This window comes from Ctenopharyngodon idella, chromosome 6 (assembly GCF_019924925.1).
Source record: "Ctenopharyngodon idella isolate HZGC_01 chromosome 6, HZGC01, whole genome shotgun sequence".
NCBI lineage: Eukaryota > Metazoa > Chordata > Actinopteri > Cypriniformes > Xenocyprididae > Ctenopharyngodon > Ctenopharyngodon idella.
Window position 1 is genome coordinate 5,783,258 of NC_067225.1, and position 20,342 is coordinate 5,803,599.

General features: G+C 38.7%; 1 protein-coding gene across 3 annotated transcripts in view; it reads right to left on the bottom strand.

Moving 5' to 3' along the window:
- Nucleotides 1-20,342, bottom strand: part of LOC127514293 (protocadherin-9) — a 299,559-nt gene that overhangs the window by 221,920 nt on the left and 57,297 nt on the right. For 2 of the 3 annotated variants that reach the window (XM_051897022.1, XM_051897020.1), the window contains exon 3: nt 9,907-10,008. The exons of the other annotated variant lie outside the window; for it this stretch is intronic. In XM_051897022.1, the coding sequence (XP_051752982.1) occupies nt 9,907-10,008 (102 nt within the window). The remainder of the gene's footprint in view (nt 1-9,906; nt 10,009-20,342) is intronic. 3 annotated transcript variants of the gene reach the window in all.

Genomic DNA, 20,342 nt, shown 5'->3' on the forward strand with positions numbered 1-20,342 from the left:
GGGGCTTTCAGCACTGATGCTATCCTGTTGTAGAATATATATAACCTTCGTAGACTAATTGCCAGGTTGGCTCAGTGGGTAGATCATAGCCTACAGCATTCCTGGAACTTTGCTGCTGGGGTCCAGTCCCTTCAATATGAAAGAAAAACCTCTGCTGTCAGCGCTACCCTGCATATCTGCCTCCAAGCCAATTAGTCCAGTCTGGAACTTTCAGATTTCATCCCTGCGGACACATATTAGAGAGGGGTGACCACGCTGTCCCTGCAAAAATGAACACGTCAGAGAACAGAAGCTCTACCTGTGTTTCTTGATGACAGGCGAGGTTGATTCCATGACAGGAGGTTTCTTTTACAGTAAACCATGAGAAGCTCGTAGGAGATTATAATTCTAGACAACAACGTCTCCGTGGCAGGAAGAAGATCGGTTCTAAAACTAAATGTGTTGCCAACCTAAGTTACTTTTTAGGCATTCATTCTCAAGACAAAGGCTGTTCCTAACAGTAGGCAGCATTTTGGACAAAATCAGATTACATCACATGCGTTCTCTCCTGATGAGCCAATCCCAGAATGCACTGCAACATGCTACGCAGATGAAATTTTTCCACATTTCATCATATTTCATCAAGGAACAATATAGTTTAAAGCTTCAGATGTTCAGCATAGTTTCAGCCCATGTCTACCCAACCGCTTTTGTAATATTTCTCACAGCTGTTTACTTTGAGGCCACCACACAGCTTATGATGATATTAGTAAAGATGCATTTACAAGAGACAAGCGATTAAACACTCCAGGTTTATAATACTGAGACAGACATGCAGGAGGTTTAAAGTAGCACAGTATGTTTTTCAGAGATCCATCTCATCTTAAGGCCCTCTTAGTATAATGAAAGGGTCAGGACCTCTAATCCACAATATCTAATTCTGAACAAAACAATCAGATTTAAAACATTATCATATGTCTCTCTGTGTGTGTGTTTGTGTGTGTGTGTGTGTGTGTGTGTACTTCACAAATAAATGTCCAGGTCACAACATCAAAACCACAAAAACAAGTATAATAATAATAATAATTCAAGCTTTTTTGTAGTGACATTTTCATAAAGTATACTTTCCTTTCAAATTCTCATTAACAATGTAATTTTTTGAGTTTGTTTGTAAATACCATTATTCTCATATGACCAATAATACCATGCATGACGTATAAATACTTTACACACACACACATATATATATATATATATAAATATAAAAAAATAAAAAATAAAAAAAAAAAATCAAATCTTTGGTTCGCTTTTGGTTCGATTCCTTGTGTACAAGTGATTGTGGTGGGGTGAAAGGAACATACTTGCCCTTAAGTTGGCAGAGGTTTTGACGATAGCAGAAAATATATTGAACAGCTCCTCTTTCATTCTTTACTACATGCAGGAGAACAATAGAGTGCCGCCCACCCACAAAGCCTACTTCCCTGAGACAGTTTGATAAAAGTCAATTTGGAAAGCAGTGCCCCAAATCTCAAAAGGCCAAAACTATGTATGTGTGCAAAAGAAAGACAGAGCAAGAGAGTGAAAATGGGGCATTCTGAAGGACTATCTGCCTAAACCACTTTATATATGGGCCATCCTGGCATGAAAGCAGCAGATCTCTGAGGTTAAGGGGTATTGACAGCCCGGTCTGTATAAAGGCCAAATGTGGATCCTTTACATCTGTGGCCTGTTTTAAGCTCTGTAATCCTCCATCAGAGCCTCAGTGGTGTTCTCTTTATTTAAAATAGTGGCAATGTGTCAGAAAATACTGGTGAAAACCACAAAGAGATAAGTCACAGTTAACTCTTTTATTGATAAGAGATCATCAGCATCAACTGGGTGATACAGTTGCCCGTCGAAGAGCAGCACCACAGCCAAACATCTCCGATCGATTGGATTCGTTAAAGCATCAATGCTGACTGTTGCTAGATAGTCATCCGTCATAGGCAGAGATAAGTGCCCTGTATCTGTTTGTTTTCCTCCTTTTTTTAAATTTTTTCCCTATAAAGAACTATTTGATTCCAGACACTTCTGAAATTGATCCTTTTTACATTTCGAAGACATGTTATTGGTCTTACAGTGAATGATTCACCAGTGCATATTATTCTAAAGAAAGAAAAAAAGTCTTCAAAATCCATCAAAATGTAATAAATTATATTAAATAAATAAATAAATAAATAAATAAATAAATAAATAATAATAATTTCTTTCTTGTGCTGTGAGTTTGGAGTGGCCAATTGAGTTTTTTGTCTGGCCAATTGCAAACAAGTGTTTGGGAAACCTGCATATTTTTGCAATTCTGTTTGGTGCCAGTAGAGGCAGAGAACTTCACCTTTAAAAAAATAAATAAATAAATAAAAAACACAGGCCGTGTGTTTCGGTGTCTATTCCCTATTTATTAGATTAATAATCAAGCAAGATAACAAATGGCATCTCTTTTTTTTTAGATATATGGAACTGTGCCATTAGGACAGATGCCGTGCAGACAGCGGAGACCAAAGAGACAGGATTGCCTGAAGTAGAACAAACTTACTTTCCTATGGGACAAGCTAATTATTTAGATAATTACTATCTGAACTCTTCATCTGCATAAAACTGACAGCCAGATACCACAGCTGGTCCATCAGGCCCTAAACAGACAGTCATCTAAATCACACATGAATACACACCCCTACTACTCACAAAGGGTTAAACCCTTGATCAACTTATACACTGACAAATTGACTGCCACTAGGTGGCAAACAGTGAAAGTCATATCTAAAATTTCCAGACAGTTCAAATAGGGCTTTACATTAGAAACATTGTACACAAGTAAGCAGATGCATTGCAAGCACTCAGGCACATTTCAGAACACAATGACGCATGCCATTGAGCTTGTGTAGCGCGCCAGCCAATGCTAAACCTACTAAAAATTTCACCGAAGCAATAGCCTGGCTAAATTTACTCGTAAATGGCAGTGTGAAACTGTAAGTGCTATACATGGAGTGACAGCAAAAACTTCAAGAGTGTCAAAGTATCCGTGAGTCTGTCTTTTATTAGCTTCTGTGTAGCGCCTGTGGTTCTGCCAACATCCATTCAGGGAGACTCCATACAAAATCCTGCTTGTACAACTAGTTCTACCCACATGCGTCATCTCATCACTGTAAAAATAGACTTCAGGTGATGTCTAAAAGTGTGACGTGACATCGATTGAAAGACTGAGGTATACAACAAATGTGAAGAGCTGACAGGTTTGTGTAAAAGATGTATTATGACATCATCAAAGACCAGGAAACATATGACACATGACAACTGAATGTACAAAACAGGAGAAACATCTTCTGCTGGAACAACTGAGCAACAGAGACTGTCACAAAATGCAAACCCTGTCCTTCATAACCACCAAACTGGGGCAGAAAATGACATTTCCTCTACGTGCTCTTATCGACTTGACATTGATTCTTAAAGCATATGGCCCTCTCACAGTCACAGAGATTCTATAATGCAAGTTTTATTATCTGAAAATAAAACAGAACCACAAAAAAAAAAAAAAAAAATAGGTTGTTATTGGACTGGGGAGGTAAAAGTCAGTGTTTTTTTTATGCTGCTGAACTATAAGGACTGTGATGAATGAAGTGACTGAGATATTTTGAAGCACAACAAGGGCACCAACACTGGACCCAGCCTTGTGCACTAATGCAGGAGCTCTTATCAGACAAAAGCATTTTAAAGAGTGGCAGCACTGCAATGCTGACTGCTACTTTCAGGGAAATGTTACAAACCATCCATCTTGACCAAATAAAAGAGTGCCCTCACCTGTATACGCCTCTAGGAGTGACCACTTATCTCAAGTCACCAGCTCCGCTCTTAATAATATAGAGGGAGCAAGTTGAAGAGAGAGAGAGAGTGAGAGAGAGAGAGAGAAAGAAAGAGAGAGAGAAAGAGAGAGAGAGAGAGAGGGAGAACACAAGTGAGAAAGTAAGACAGAAACAGAAATGAAACCATAAGAAAGAGAGGGAGACAATAAGAAAATGGCCTCAAACTAGGTTGGAGGCTGTACAAACAGTTTCTGCAACTTAATAATGGCAAAACTTGATTTCAAACAAGACTCCAATACATCACAAAAAGGGTATTAGTTCCAACAAGATGATCGGTGACATAAAACATGCCGCTGAAAGCAATGTAAAACAAACAGTTTTTCACCCAAAAATGTAGATTTGATCATTTACTCACCCATTTACTCTGCATCAGTGTGACAACAACTCTCCATACCAGCAGGTGACAGTAGTCTGTATTAGTCTTTTTAAAAAGAGAAACATTTGGGTGAACTATGAATAAGGAGTTGTGGAGCTTCCAGCACTCAATCCGAGTCAATGCTGACAGCCCAGCTAATGTAAAGGTAGAGTTCCTCGCCCCAGGAGTATCCCTACTCTTTACTTAAGAAAGGGATCCATTTCCTATCCCATATCTCAGAAAAGAAATGGGAGCTCTATACATATGCATAATTCATGAGGTCTCTCTTTCCTTACAAAGGTCTTACAGTAAATACACCTTCACTATGAAGAGAGTATTGACCACCTTTCTAAAACGCTTAGACGTAATCTTTCTACAAAGTACGGCATGAGGAACACATTCAGCTTCTAAGAGGCACTTTAGAGAGAAAAACATTTGTAGCAGGGCCATAACAACACAGCTATGGACATTGAAGAGGACATTTGAAGATTAATCAATGACCAGTTCTTAACGGTTTACATCTGCTCCCCCTAGTCCCGGTTACATCCTTGATTTGAAAGGAATAAAATGCTGTCTGTAACTTTTAACATTTTTCAGTTTCTCATTACTAAACTGCATAGCAGGATGCTAAGATTCAACAAACTGCATATCATCTAATGAGCAAGACTCTCACAGCATTGAGAGAGCTCATTCCTGCTAATCAGCACCAACCATAAAGCCCAGTCATCGCTCAGTTCGGTCAGCGCGGCAGAGCTAAGCTCATTTCCCTCTCACCGGAATGAATAAATTGGCTCTAGTCTGTCTTCAAACCACCTTGTCCCGACAGAAGGTCAATAAATCAATAATGCGTGCAAATACATGAAAAAGCAATTCAAAGTCGCCATTTTTCCTTCTCAAGTATGTTCCTACAAGCTCAGAAATGTTTCTCTTCCCTGCTGACAGGTCTCCTTAGACATACCCTAGTACCACTTCATGAATATTCCAGGACATGTCGGAGGAAAACAGCAGCTACGGAGGTAGTACAAACCTGGAATGACTTCATAATCAATTCCATGATTCCTCTCTGCCCATAGACCATGAGTACATGCACCTGGAGCTCTTCACGGCAGATACCCAATGACAAGTCTCTGTGGCAGCCACTTATTTAACAGCGACACAATGAATCTATCTGATCTGTCCATCGCTAGTGAAGATATACATGCCCTAGCCATGTTTTCTGTAATGAGAGGTCGGCTTATTTTCAAAGACTGTGTAAGGCATTTATTGACACACTCTGAAGTGTGCGCTTGACTTCCTCCCCTCCTTTCACGGTCCTGAGGTGAGAAGACACCAACTGTTTGCAGAGCAATATAGAGGGATGAACTCCATTATGAACTCAATTGGTTTTGTGTTAATTACACCTCATTTCAATAACTAATATCAGTCGTAATATTGTTCTAAAGGCTCAGGGGAGCAATAACTGACAGTTGGTGAGATACACAACATATTAGCAGAGCTGCAGTTGGAACTGAAGGATCACCTCCGATCAGTAAGACTGGTTGCCTCATGCACTTATCCCCAAACTAATGCATTCTAACGGATTGTGTGTGCAGCATCTTGGGTGTAATTGACCTGAGGTTAATCACAGTGCTGACCTTTGAGAGACGACAGAGAAAGGAACAAGATATACTGCACATTCGCTCTGACCTCCAGACAACAAGCAATATGTTCTCCAAAAACAACCTTTTTCATAATACAGCTCTAATCCCATTAGCAATTCAACAGAATAAGATTCAGGCTGGTTTACAAAGCCATTTATCAAACTGGCTTGTAAAAGACAAAATACATTTGGTGCATGAAGAAAATTAACAAACTGTGTCTCGGTGCATCTGTGCATATAGCCAAGAGAACTTCAAGAACAAAAGGGAGGCCACCAGACCCCAATTCTCTAGAGGAAAGAAGATGGCAGTCCTTGAAGCACAATGCTGACCAACTACAGGTTTTCCTGACTTTCTTTGCCACCTGCTGGACCTGCTTCAGCCTCCTTTAAAAGATCAGCTATTGTTTTACTCCCCAGGGGCAGTAAGAAACTTTAATGACTACGAAGTCGTGACCATTTGGTGGTCCTATCGACAATTGAGCAACTTGTTCTGACCTACTTTGAAACAATTCAAGAGTCCCTGCTTTATACCATTAGGTTCTTCAACTTGGACAGGACAGTTCACATCTGGGGTCAAATGAAGCTTTATTTCTTGTCACAACAACCCACCAATCTGGAATCCGACAATAAGATTTAAAACCAAAAGACTACCTTGAATGGGAGGTAAACTGAACTAACCTCAATGTAGTAGTTCTACACCACAATTCAGTCCACCCTCACTTCACCCATAACAATCTGATACAGGCCGCTCACTGCACAGAAAAAAATTCCAACTTCAGCACACCATCCATTAAGTGGAAAGAACCAGAATGAAGTAAGTTCTCTTTTCTTAACTTGTTCAAATTGAGGTCCAGAAAACAATCAGAAACTATAGCTAGTGATCCCTAACATTCTAGTCATCACCTGTTTGAAACACTGTGCTCAGAGAAGAGATTCAGAACAAAATCAACCAGGCACAAGAACAGTCTCTTCCCTTAAGCAGTGGTTCTCATTATCAGATCCACTCTGATAAATGGTCAATACTGCACACTAAACACCAAATCAGAACTGTTATCATCTAGTATGTTACATATGCTGCACCACAGACCAATCATTACACATTTACACACTTGACCACTTTTGGATGAATGGATGCATTGTGCTATATGTGAATGTGTATGTAATACTTTTAATAAATACCATTATTCATAATTATAAGCACTTACATCAGTAAGGATAATGATTTATGTTGCCTTAAGAACTCAAATATTTCTTCATTTTAATTTGTGCATGTTTTAATAATGTTTATAAAATATAAAAATATTAGTTTAAATATAAATTATTTATTCAAATTTATTAACACTATTTAAAAAAATCTAACAAAGCAAGCTATATAATGGCATTGTACAATGGTATTTAATAAATTAGGTTAATTAAGTTAATAATTTAATGTTTTTTTTTATTTAAAAAAAACTTTATATATAATTTATTTTAAAAAAGTCAATAAGATCCTAGTAGGGCTGGGTATTGACACAATTTTCACGATTTGATTCAATTTCTATTCACATGCTTGCGATTCGATTACGATTTCGATTCGATTTGATTTCGATTATTTTGGATGTAGTATATCAGTTACAGTACATGGCAAATTTTCTAGAGGAAAAAAAAATCTCTCAACTAATGCTGTAAATTACACATGGGAGTCAGTTGGTACTACTTTACTATAATATTGAAGGTTAAAATTAACTTATTTATATACAAACATTTAAATTACACTCAATTATGTTTTTTTTATAATAAATAAAGTTTAGAATTACATAATCATGTTTCTACTCCAATTGTTTTTTTGTTTTTTCTTTAAATATAAACATTTAAATCGTGGCTGTCATAACTGATTTATTCAAACATGCATTAAATATTGAAGAACTTTATAATGAATATGTAACGGTGCATAGCTATATTTATCAGAATGCTGCTTTCTAGAGTTCATTTTTCTAGCTGACTAACGAGTTTATGTTCACTGAATATGTTTTTCTGAGGTAAATGTGACGTTATGTGACATTGTTTACAAGCTGTTTTATTGATGTCTTTCCGAGGTTGAAACACTGACTGAGCTATTGCAAGAGACATGATACGGATTTCGGTAAGTTGTACTGTATATTTTAACATACCTTCAGATGTTTAGTCATGTTTATTTCGTGTAACTGATATTAAAGCGGAGGAGAGGATGTTCACATGCGATCCGTGCTGCCGCTTCTCTTTAACTGAGGCACTAAAGCGATCTGTCACATCACATTAAACAGCGCCAAAACGGTATTTATTTTTTGAATCTCATAATAAGATGGACGTCATTTGAAATCTGAGACTTTGCTTCATATCAAAAGTAACAAAGCATAAAGATTATTGCGATTTATTGGATGGGAGGCACGCTACATGTTCTATTCATTCATCAACTGAAAACAGACTAGACTAATCGATTATTGGTATTTAAGAATCGATATCGGTTCGTAAAAATGAGAATCGATTAAAATCGAGAAATCGATATTGTTTACCCAGCCCTAATCATTAGCTTATGTTTGCTTAAGTAACCTTGAAAGTAATTATAATTGGAATTATAGTAATTATATTGAAACAACCTCAATTCTGATTTTACTTAGAAGATGAGATATCTGTTTTTTTGTTTGTTTGTTTGTTTGTTTTTTTTGTTTTTTTCTGTATGAGAGAGTATTGAGTGTGATTGGACAATCCACCCCAAGATGATATGGCAAAGTGTTCATTCACACTCCAATGATGAGGACAGATCCCAATGGAAAACCACTGCAATTGGCTGCACACCAAGCTACTCTTATGCATGGCGACATCTGGAAGCATGCGGGTCATTTCTATCTTATCGACTGCCCAGGAGAATATTCCAACCACAGGCAGAGTGGATCCATATTCCTTGCAGTCCTGTTGGAAGTGGGAGTAGACAGGGAAGATTCAGAGCAAAGACAGGGTGAAATGTTGATCAGGAATGCAATGCAGCCCATTCATCCTTATAGGATGGCACTGAAGGGGTGTGGATGACAATAAAGTGGGCATGTTGAGAGTCTTAAGGTCCCTATAGTAGAAACGAGGATGGAATGTTCTAGCCTTGTCTTGCAGTCATGTTTTCCTTCTGAGCTTCCTCTATTTCCTTCTCCACTGCAAATATTCTACCTCTCTATTCATCACCCTCTTATTTTCTGTCGGTCTAAGTCGCACCCTCATAGACCTTGTGGAATCTGGTGAACTCATTCAAGCACCTACAAATGCACACGCATTGGAGCACAAGTAATGTCTTTAGCACTCAGTAGAATGAAAAGAAAGGTGTTGTAGGTGATTTATGTGTTTGGTTTCTCTCACTATATCTGAGCACACACTTTTCAGATGAATGTATTAAATCCACCAGGACAAAGGATAGCAGTCGAGCAGGCATGCAATCTGAATGTCCCTAAAGTCAAGAAAGAATGTACAGGGAGCAACCCTTTTGACCATGACCAAACAGCAAATAATTAGCATTTCCATTTCCAGATAAAAATATACTTTTCAAAACAGAACATGTTGCTCTGATAAACACTTGCAAATGACAAGCATCGACTGACGTAACTGGTCAAGAGCGTTGCCTCCGATTAGCAGTTTTAGAGCATTATATGCCTTTCTGAAAAGCCACTACAGACATTTAGGACCTTCAAGCTTGTATATGTCATTTCTTTCCACATAAATAACAGCTCTAAAAAAAGGAAAACCAAAAAACAAGCATAATTAGGTCCAGTGGCAAGAAAAGCTTCATGTAAACTGTCCCGATCCCCAGAAGACAAAAATCCCTGCACATACTCAGGTAATGAGAGCAATGGGAGGGAGTTATGTGTTTATGTAAAATTAGCTCAGTTATAATGATGCAGCAGTGAAGAGACCATTGTTAGAGAGGTCACTAAAGAAACCAATAAGCAGACATATAAACAAGCGGGTGAAAGGTGTATTTGTCTAATGGTGCTTCAGCAGCAGACATCTAGACAATATGAACAAGGGTTACTCACTAGAGGAGTGCAGGGTGTCCAGTACTCTGGGTTCAGCTCGGCTCGAGAGCGAAGGTCCAGATAGTCGGGGTTCAGTTCGGTGCGGGCGCGGGTAAGTGTTCCCTTAAAAGCCAAGAAAAGGGGGGGTTACAAGTCCGACCAGGAAACAGTCTTAAAGATGGAAAATGAGTGATGATTTGGCTGGAGTGACACTTCTGTTGAGAGAAATGGGAACCAAAGAGAGGAGAGGACATGGACCTCTCACAGAAGAATGAATGTGAGAATTGCTGCGTTCACACCATGTCGTAATTACCGTAATTTCAAGATGACAACTTGTGGCGTTCTACCTGGAGCTGTTCACGTCCTCAAACTCATAATTATGCATTTCTATGGTAACACTGTCAATGCCTAAATGAATCTGCAGCAGTCAGGTGGTACAGCAGTCACATGGTACAAGTCAGAACTCTCAGAAAAGTTGTAATTACTAAGCACAGACAGACATGATCAGTAAATCAGTACTGGTTATCTGTAAGGAAATTGGATATTTAATTGTACATGTTAATTTCTCCTATTTTGACATTTACTAACACTGATAAATGTAATATTTGGCAAATATCAAAATGAATATCCACTTTGCATACTGTACATCACAATGTTTGATTATGTGATAAAATGATTTTTCACAGCATTTAATTTATCAGCTATTTATAGGATATCAGCCAATAAATCAATTATACTAAAAATGATTATTGCCACAGTGTTAATATTGATACTCAATAGGGAGGCCCATGATGGAAAATCCAGGTATCTGTTTGTTTGTTTGTTTGTTTTTTTTGTTTGTTTGTTTGTTTTTTTTTTTTTTTTTTTTGGTATTATAGCTGGTCTAAGCTGTTCATTAGCTGGTCTAAGACCAGCTATCATATTCCAAAACACAACCACGAGCTTAAGCTGGACTTTCCAGTCTTGTCTTTCAGTTAAAGGAACCAACTACTTTTTTGATAGAGACAAGACCTGCTTTTCCCTCTAGAATGCACATGATGCTGACTGTTTCAAAACAGCAGATGATCCCTGCAATTCGGCCAATGCCAATTTCCTGTTTCAACAGATATTACGAAAGCTGTGCTTGCTTTAAAGGTCTTTAAAGTAACTCAACAAGACACTTCCATTAATGATCAAAACCAGGGAAATGAATGGCATTCTGTCCCTTTTCATGAACTCAACACAAATCCATAGTTTCTGAGAATTTCGTACCTTTGGCAGCATCCTTAATATTTTACACACAAGCATAAAATTAGGGGGCTCTCAATTTCCAAACACTCGGTCAACTCAAAAGGTGCCAAATTACACAGTGCTTTTAGGCTGAGGCGGAACTGAAGATGTTTTCTTCTTCACGCTTTGTGTCCAAAATGATACAGACTGATTATATCTCCTTTGAAAATGAAATTGCCTTTATAAGCATACAGCATTTGTGTTTGACAAACCTCTGCCGTGAATCTCAGCGAAATATCCTGCTTTCAAATCAGCCTGGCCTTTGTTAGGTAATCTGCTTCTCTCACGCGCACACGCTCTGTCTCTTCTCTTCTGTGCTTTTTTTTTTATTTTATTTTTTATTTATTTATTTTTTTTACATGCAATAGGCGCGAGGGACGCATTTGAAACAAACACATACGAGTGGTGACATTTCAAATGATATTAGAGTGATACTCAAGCAGGGAAAGCAATCAAAAAGGCTTTGGCAGAGGCAAGGCGGCATCATTGAAATTCACAAACAAAGTCAGAGAAGCTAAGACATTGCTTATTGTACAGTGATGAATTAAAACATAAATGCTGACCTGAAAGAAAAAAAGAAACAAAATAAAGGCTTTCATATATTCACTTGCATGATGAACTTACAAAACACATGCTAAGAGTTACACGAGTTTCAAGGTCAAGCAAAAAGCCTGAAATAGTTCACTCGTTCTCAGATGCCTTCTGGAGAACCTATGAATACTAAGGAAATGGTTTATTTGCTTCGGAAAGAGCAGTTTTTCATTTTTCATCTCACTCCATCCCTTAGCGTAGAACCTAACAAAATCCAGTAAATTGTGGCGATGCGAACAGTGTATGATGTATACCGTAATTATCTGTTGATTTACAAAATGGCCGCTCAGTAATGAGGCAGGGCCGATGAGAGGCCCGGGCATACATCACTGTCTCTAACCCCAGAACGCCTTAGAGAGTGCACCCTCGCCCCCTGACACGCATTATTTATCTCTTCTCCATCTCTGCACGTTTCGCATCATGAAATCTGAAGTTACGTTTGCAGTGCCAAGGCATCAAAAAAGTGCTTTCTTAAACACTATCCCCAATTTCAAAGACAAGACTTAAGCCCAGTCCCAGACTAAAATGCATGTTTCAGCTGTTTTATATAAAAACAACTTGCACTGACATATCTTACAATATGTCAGTGCCATTCACAAGATACTTAAATGTCCTAATTGAACTAAGGCCTTATCCTGGCATAATCTAATCCCTGTCTGTGAAACCAGGCCTATGTCTATTTATTTATTTGTCTGGAACTTGATGCCACCCACGTTCTGCGTTTTAATTAATGTCATGTTGACGACACACTTTGGCAGTTGGGAAAGTTGCCTTAATGCCAGTGTGATTCTCTACTCTATACCCATTAGAGAATGAGCGGAAAGAAAAGCGCAAAGAAAGAGACAAGAAAGCCCATTATAGAGCACTAGCTTATGGTTTCTACTCTTTAATTGTATTATTAATTTATATTTCACAGTAATCTAACTTTGGCACTTGCAGAGTGTGTTTGGTGTGTGTAGTCTTGAGAACAAGCCTTGTCTCGCAGCTTTTCTCGCAGCAAGATGTGTGATCAAAGCCAGAAGGAAGCCTGCTTCCGTTCTGTAAAAGTACAAGCTGTCTGTCATCTGTCCTTCATTCCCTCAAACAAAGCATGTTCTGCTGAACTGAACATATTCTAAGCTTTAAGAAAGTAGAAAAAGAGCCTCTGTACTTCCTGTTTAGTGCAACAAATTTGCAACAAATCACAAAAATGTACTCTGTAAGTGTACGAAGGTACACTCTAGGTATCTGATAGTCTTGCTTTGGTTTTAATAGTCATCATGTTCCACAGGTTTGGGTCATACATTGTCGTGTTCAGTAACATCAGGCAAAATTCAGAATTAAATAATTAGCTCCCGTTTAACTTATAAGTGTGACTTTGAATTGAGCTGGACCTACCCCACAGGAAGCTGAAATTTTAATTGAAACAACAGGAAGAGTATCTACCATACCACAAAATATAAACCTAGTTCTTCCACACACTTCCCTCCATCACACTTGAGAATCATGATGGCCCCAATAGTCATATTATGATTAACAACGTTATGCATATGAGAGCTGAATGCACTTTTTTACATGACTCTGTACTGTCATTCAACCTAATGACTGCCATATCCCACCCACCAAGATTTATTAAAGCAATAGAGCCCATATTCAAATGACGGCAGCACGGCTAAGACACGCTGACATTATAATTTGCCATATATCACACAAGTGCATGAATATCATTACCAATTTATGAATGTGATTAAGGGGGGAATATTACTCTAGATTAAGTAGCCTGGCGCACTTGAGGGTAAGTAAGTGTGTGCGCTTGATAGACAGGTGATGCTGACGGCATTTTTCCATTTACTCTGTATATTGAGATTATCTATCATCATTTATTTAGAGAGCTTTTACACAGAGGGCCATGTTTACAGGAAGGAGGTCAAACACTCATTCATATGTACGCACAAACATTAAAATGCTTCATAAAGACACCATGACCAGAGAGATGATATTTCATAAATCAAGGGCTTTTAAGAATATAATGTGCCTGAAGGGATGCTAAGAGACTGTACGACAGCTCTCTGTCAATCACATGAGCTTTGGTTCAAACAATAACACCTACAGCACATCTATTGATCTCATGATGTGTCTCCCTTCAGGGGACTGTCAATTTCACACAAAATAAACCACATCTACACTAATTATGGACCCTTTTCATTTTCGGGGTTCTCAGAAGGCAGCCATCACAGTTGGATAAACTTCTATAGTGGTGGATGGAAAATACAATAAATAGGCTATACTTTTTGCATTCTCATTTGCTCCAATACATCTATGTGTAAAACTGGGCAAGGTTTAGCCTTACCCTAGCCATGGGGGCTTAGGGCAAAAATGTAAAAAAAATAATAAAATAAAAAATATTGACAAAATGCTTCTGCACATTTAAACTTAGGGCCAGATTTACTAACAGCTTACGCCAGCACAAACCCTCTTTTGGCATTAAAAAACTACTGTCAGGATTTAGAAACGCAGTGAAAAATTTGCGCTGAAAAGGCGGCTGACCTTATTGCATATGCATTTGTAGGGGTTTCCCTTTCAGATGCAATATTTATGGGAGAAGTGTATTTTAATGAATCACTCAAGGTGATTTACTCAGGTTTGCGCTCGTCAAATTACTTGCGCCATTATTTACCGCCCAAAAAGCATGTTTTAAACCAGAGGCTAATTTGCACTGCTCTTGGTAGATTGCGTTGGTTATTATGGAAATGATCTGGCTGCGTCCGTGTTCTTTAATTTGTGCTTCGTCAGTAGATCACGCACAGAACTTTCCACTCCCATAGGTGCTTTTTTGGGATTGCACTCTCACGCTAATTTGCCCTGTTTAGTAAATCTGACCCTAACTCAGAGTGAAAATGAAATGAAAAGTGTGGATTGTGGCATTAAGTTTAGATTTTCTCATGTTGCATCATATTTTATTTTATGTTTTTACAGAGTTGTTGTATTATAACCAATCACACACAATTCTGTTGAGCTTAAGAATGCAATGGCCAATCAGAGGCATGCAGATTAGCCATCACTGAAACGCCGGTGGTTGGTTCAGAGCTCTTTGAGTGAATTCTGCACTCTTCCGAATTCCTCATCATAAACAACAAAGTGCAGATGTACGTACAATGTAAGTAAGAGATTCGTTTCACAATGCAGACAGCTTCATTAATTATAACAGGAGAGACGATAGGAGTCACGATAGACTTTAGTCAGTGATAAAGTTCTTTGATATTGTAAATGCTCTTTGCTCCTTTTCTGTATGTAATTTATTTGCTGTTTGAATAACTGTGGAAATGAAAGCATTACAATTACTAACTTATGTTTTTATTGAATTGTGAACATGTTAAATACCAATTCAGTCATATTAAATTATTTTATGACATGACACCCATATCTGGTACCTGCCTAAAAAGAATGGTTTATGATGTGCATAGTAAATAGATTACACTAAAATTAGCCTATAGCTTTACCCTCTGCATATACTTCAATCTCTCTCTTACTTCAATCTCTCTCTTACCCCTGAAGGGTCATAAGGCTGGAGCATATCCTAGTATCTTAGGCGGAAGGCAGGGGAAAGCACCCTGGGCAGGCTCTCACACACTCAAACATCTGGGCAATTTTAATGTAAGAGTTTGGCCTACGTAGCCTGATGTCTCCATGTTCATATACAGTACTTGAATTGATGCTTTCATGTTCAAAGCTCATCAGAGACAACATACATGCAGCATATGTTTTATAAATCATGCTTCTGTTTAATATTCCTCATTTTTGCTCAGTTTAAAAACTGAGACTTGTAATTTCATTACAAATTTATCCTCTATTTGCCCTCCATTTTTCTTCAAAGCTAAACTTGATTACCAAAAATAATAGCTCATAATGAGAATGTCAAGGGCTGACCGCAGCTTTTTAAGTGAAAGTATCACTTGCCATTTTTTAAAATAAATGCTTCCTTTTATTCTTGCTAATTAGGTTTCTTCCCGCTGCGGTGATGCCTCTGTGTTCCTGCGGTCCCTGTGACAATGCGTCACAAGAGCGAGGGTGGTACCGGCACAAAAGGTGTTACGTGGGTGACAGCGGCACATTTTAAAGTGCTTCCTCGCCACATGTGACCCAGCTGAGATGTGCACCTGTGTGAAGGAGCGCGAGAGCTCCCGACGAGTTCACAACGTCGCATCATCTCAAGGCCTCTTCATTAAAGCATCCAAACCATTCAGCCTAATTAATCTTTTCAGTGCACTTCACTTCTCTCCAGATAAGCCCTTTCTGTTTGTTTTCCCGCATTGATAATCAGGCAAATTTCCAGTTACAGTGGCAACATGCTCCTCTTACCGAACCCCACGGGTCATTTTAGCGAAACTGCAGATGCCTGCAGAAAAAAAAACAAGAGATAACTAAACACATTTTATTAAGGTTGAAGCTGAGGGCAAAGAGCTCCTGGAGGATACAACATAAATAAATACACATCGTCGTCCTCCACACCGACTATTTACCAACTGCATTACCTTCAGCGAAATCTCATCATCGCCGGGAGCTGTGAAGCGTCACGGGGGGCCGTTTGATAATTACTAAATGGATCCTTCACAGCCGACTCCAGCCACGGAGTACGGAGCACGCGTTACGGGTCTGATAAATGTCCGCAGGTCTCCTTCTGTTACAGCTGCATTAATAGTTAACAGCTCAGTAAAAATCAATCAGTGCATTATCTGGCCTGCCTCCTGAGATCGGCCCAGTATGTTTAATATATTTGCCACCATGTTTAATATACCGCATTCATAATCGGCTCCTTTCCTTATAGTCTCCTCACTATGGTTGAGTTACTGGTGCACCAGCGCTGCAAATGAGCTCGTAAAAGAGGAGAGGGAGCAATAGAGAACATCTTCTCCGTCGTCCTTTATTTATCTCTCTCCTTCAGCCTTTCTAATACAGATCTGCACTGTTGTTGGCAACGTACACACTACTGCTAGATACAGAAGTCACTCCTCTTCTGAACTCTTAACGTCATTCTATACACATAAAATTTGGGGTTAACACTTTATTTTAAGGTGTCCTTGTTACAGTGTAATTACACATTTAAGTACTGAGCAATAATAATTAACTGTACTAGTAATGTACTTACTATAGGGTTAGGGTTAGGATTAGGGTTTGATTTAGGGTTAGTTGCATGTAATAATGCATAAATTAATAGTTATTACAGTAACTACATGTAACGTGTAACAAGAACACTTTAAAATAAAATTACCCAATTTGGTTATTTACCAGCATGACAACCATATTTTACAACAAATTCGCTCAAAAATTCAGGATGCGCCAACCAAATTAACAACCTGCACAACTAGTTGTTAAAGTAGTGACTCTCTTTTGGATACTGAGAGACACTAGTTTATTAATAAATAATTAAAATGTATGTTTTTTTTTTTTTTCTAGATGCATTCATAATCATACTTTTGCCTGTGCTTTGAAGCAAGTTTTACGCATGCGATTGTGCGCGGAACATGTTACGCCAATAGCCTATATATTAAAGGCTCAAATTAGTATAAATTTAATATAAACGGGTGATTAGTCGAAAAATGGCTTAAATGGATGACTACTAGTCAACTAGAAAAATCTTTATTGGGCGGCAGCCCTATTAAATATCCACTAGAGTTCTCTATTGAAGTTTTAAAGCTTTTTATATGTTTCCATAGCCCATAAATTCAGCTTTCAGAACCATCACGTCCATAACAGAGATATGTCACATTTGTAACATTTATTTTTTTCTCCGAAATGCGAAAAAGAAAATTTAAATAAAACATATTATATGTTCTGTGAAGAGCTAACCCTTCTCCATTCGGCAGATATTGTTGCTTTTGTGCGTTGTAATTCACAGAAAGTCTACAAAATACTGCTGCCTCACAACATATTTTGTTGCCTCTTTTTTTTCTTTTTTTTTTGACTATATGTTCAGGGGTTTAGAAAAATATAAAGAGAAGGTTCAGTATATTGGTAATGAATACATTCTATGAGAATTTATATTTTTAGTTTTGACTGCAAATGTCATGTCTGTAACGCTGGAATTGCTCTAATGTGTAAAAAATATTATACAGATTGTACTTTTAAGTGGAGAATGAATGAACAATATTATAAAAATATCAGAATTATTTGGTGGAGGCTTCTGCTTTGTCTTACTCCTGTAACACTAGCTATAGGCTACTGTATATAAATAAATTAGTGAGTGATTTTGGATAAAAAGCATAACATGTCTGAACAGGTCATGTCTGTAGCAAAGACAGACATTAAAATGCAATATAATTTTATGTTAGACTTACAGAAGTCACATTTTCTTCATTGTGTCCTTGCAAAAGACCTTTTATAGACTATTTAATGTCAAAGAAATGTGTTAAATTCACAGTGAATAATTCCACAATGTGGGAATTAAGGCTGCTAAAATGGGACGGGATATTTGCACTTATAAGTTCAGTAAAAAAGTTTTTGTAACACTGTTTTATGTTCTTAGTAGTGTTCACCAGACTAAAATTTAAATAATCCTATGAACTTAACACAATATAAGTCCTACAGTAATGTTTAAGCGTCCATGACAAGCATGTAAAAAACATTAATAACTAAATCATTAATATTTTATTTCTATTTGAGCTGTACATAAACAATATACTTAAAATGTGGTTCTCACACGTTTATGAGCTCTGTGGCTTCCTGTCAATACGCGCCGAGATAGGTTAACATGTCCGTTGCATATTATTGGCTTCAGTATACGCTATAACTGAGAATGAAACACGACTGCCCCCTACTGGTAATGTACATCATGTGCCAGAGAACTTCACTACGGCCACGTCTAGCCGTGGGAGGTCATGGGATCCCTTTCACTGTGATGCACATTCTTAATGGCCACATCTGTACAACGATTTCTGGGTTTCACCAATTTCTTCATTAGGAATTTTAGCTCCATTGCTGCCCCACTTACATCCTTGTTAAAGGGCAAACACCACACTCTATGCTGGTCAACTGCAAGCAATCCAGTCCTTCAACAATCTCAAAGAACAATTTACTTCTGCACCTATATTGCATCACCCGGACCCTAACCTAACTTTTGTGGTGGAAGTGAACGCCTTGAACACAGAAATTGGAGCCATTTTATCTCAGCGTCAAGGTACACCTCCCAAATTTTACCCATGTGCATTCTATTCTTGTAAACTCAACCCTGCTGAACAAAATTATGACATTGGCAACCGAGAACTGTTGGCCATGAAGGCAGCATTTGAGGAGTGGCGACATTGGCTAGAGGGGGCCAAAGATCCATTTCTCGTACTGACCGATCACCGAATTCTGGAATACCTGCATTCAGCCAAGAGATTAAACCCCAGGCAGGCTAGGTGGGCATTATTTTTTATTCGCTTTCATTTCATTATCACTTATCGCCCAGGCACTAAGAACATCAAAGCAGACTCTCTCTCCCATCAACACGATGCAGACACCCAAAACTCTACCCTAGAACCTATCATTTCCACATCTTTAATCATAGCCCCAGTCCATTGGGACATCATGACGGAAATCACTCAGGCTCACAATCAAGATCCACCTCCACCCTCCAAATCCTCTCCAAATCTCAGTTATGTGCCAGGTAATCTTCGTAACAGAGTCATTCAGTGGGTTCATACCTCCCCATGTTCTGGACACCCTTGGTATCACAGCAACTCTGCAGCTACTAAAGAACAGATTTTGGTGGAACACGTTGCAGGTAGACACCATCGCTTACATCAAGAACTGTCAAATATGCGCAACAGCTAAATCCTCTAAACAGCTCCCTGCAAGACCTCTACAACCACTACCCATCCCTCAACGACCCTGGTCACACATTGCCATTGATTTCAGTAATTGATCGTTTTTCCAAAGCCTGCCATCTAATACCACTATCTAAGCTTCCCACAGCCTTTGAGACAGTTTAATACCTGTTCCACTACATATTTCGGTATTATGGTCTACCAGAAGACATTGTCTCCGACCGAGGCCTGCAGTTTACCTCCCGGGTCTGGAAGGTCTTCTTTCACCAGCTCAATGTCAATGTAAGCTTTTCTTCTGGTTACCATCCACAGACTAATGGTCAAACCGAATGGTTAAACCAAGAGCTCACTCGATTCCTGAGAACTTACTGTCAACAAAACCAAACAGATTGGAGTTGCTTCCTCCCCTGGGCTGAATATGGCCAAAATTCACTGTGAAAACCCTCCACCGGCATGACCCCATTCCAATGTGTCCTGGGATTCCAAACCCCCTTATTTCCCTGGTCAGGAGAACCCTCTGAAGTACCGGCTGTCAACGACTGGCTTCAATGAAGTGAGAGAGTATGGTACTAAGCTCACGTCCATTTTCAGTGTGCCATCAACAGACAGAAGGTTCAAGCTGACCGGCATCGGCGTCCTAGCCCTAATTATATTCCAGGGCAATAGATGTGGCTGTCTACACGGGACCTTCGCCTCCGTTTGCCGTGCAAGCAGCTCAATCCCATGTGTGTGGGTCCATTCAAAATTTTAAGACCCCCTGTATCGTACCATCTCCAACTGCCCTCTAATTATCGTATCTCTCCTACTTTTCAT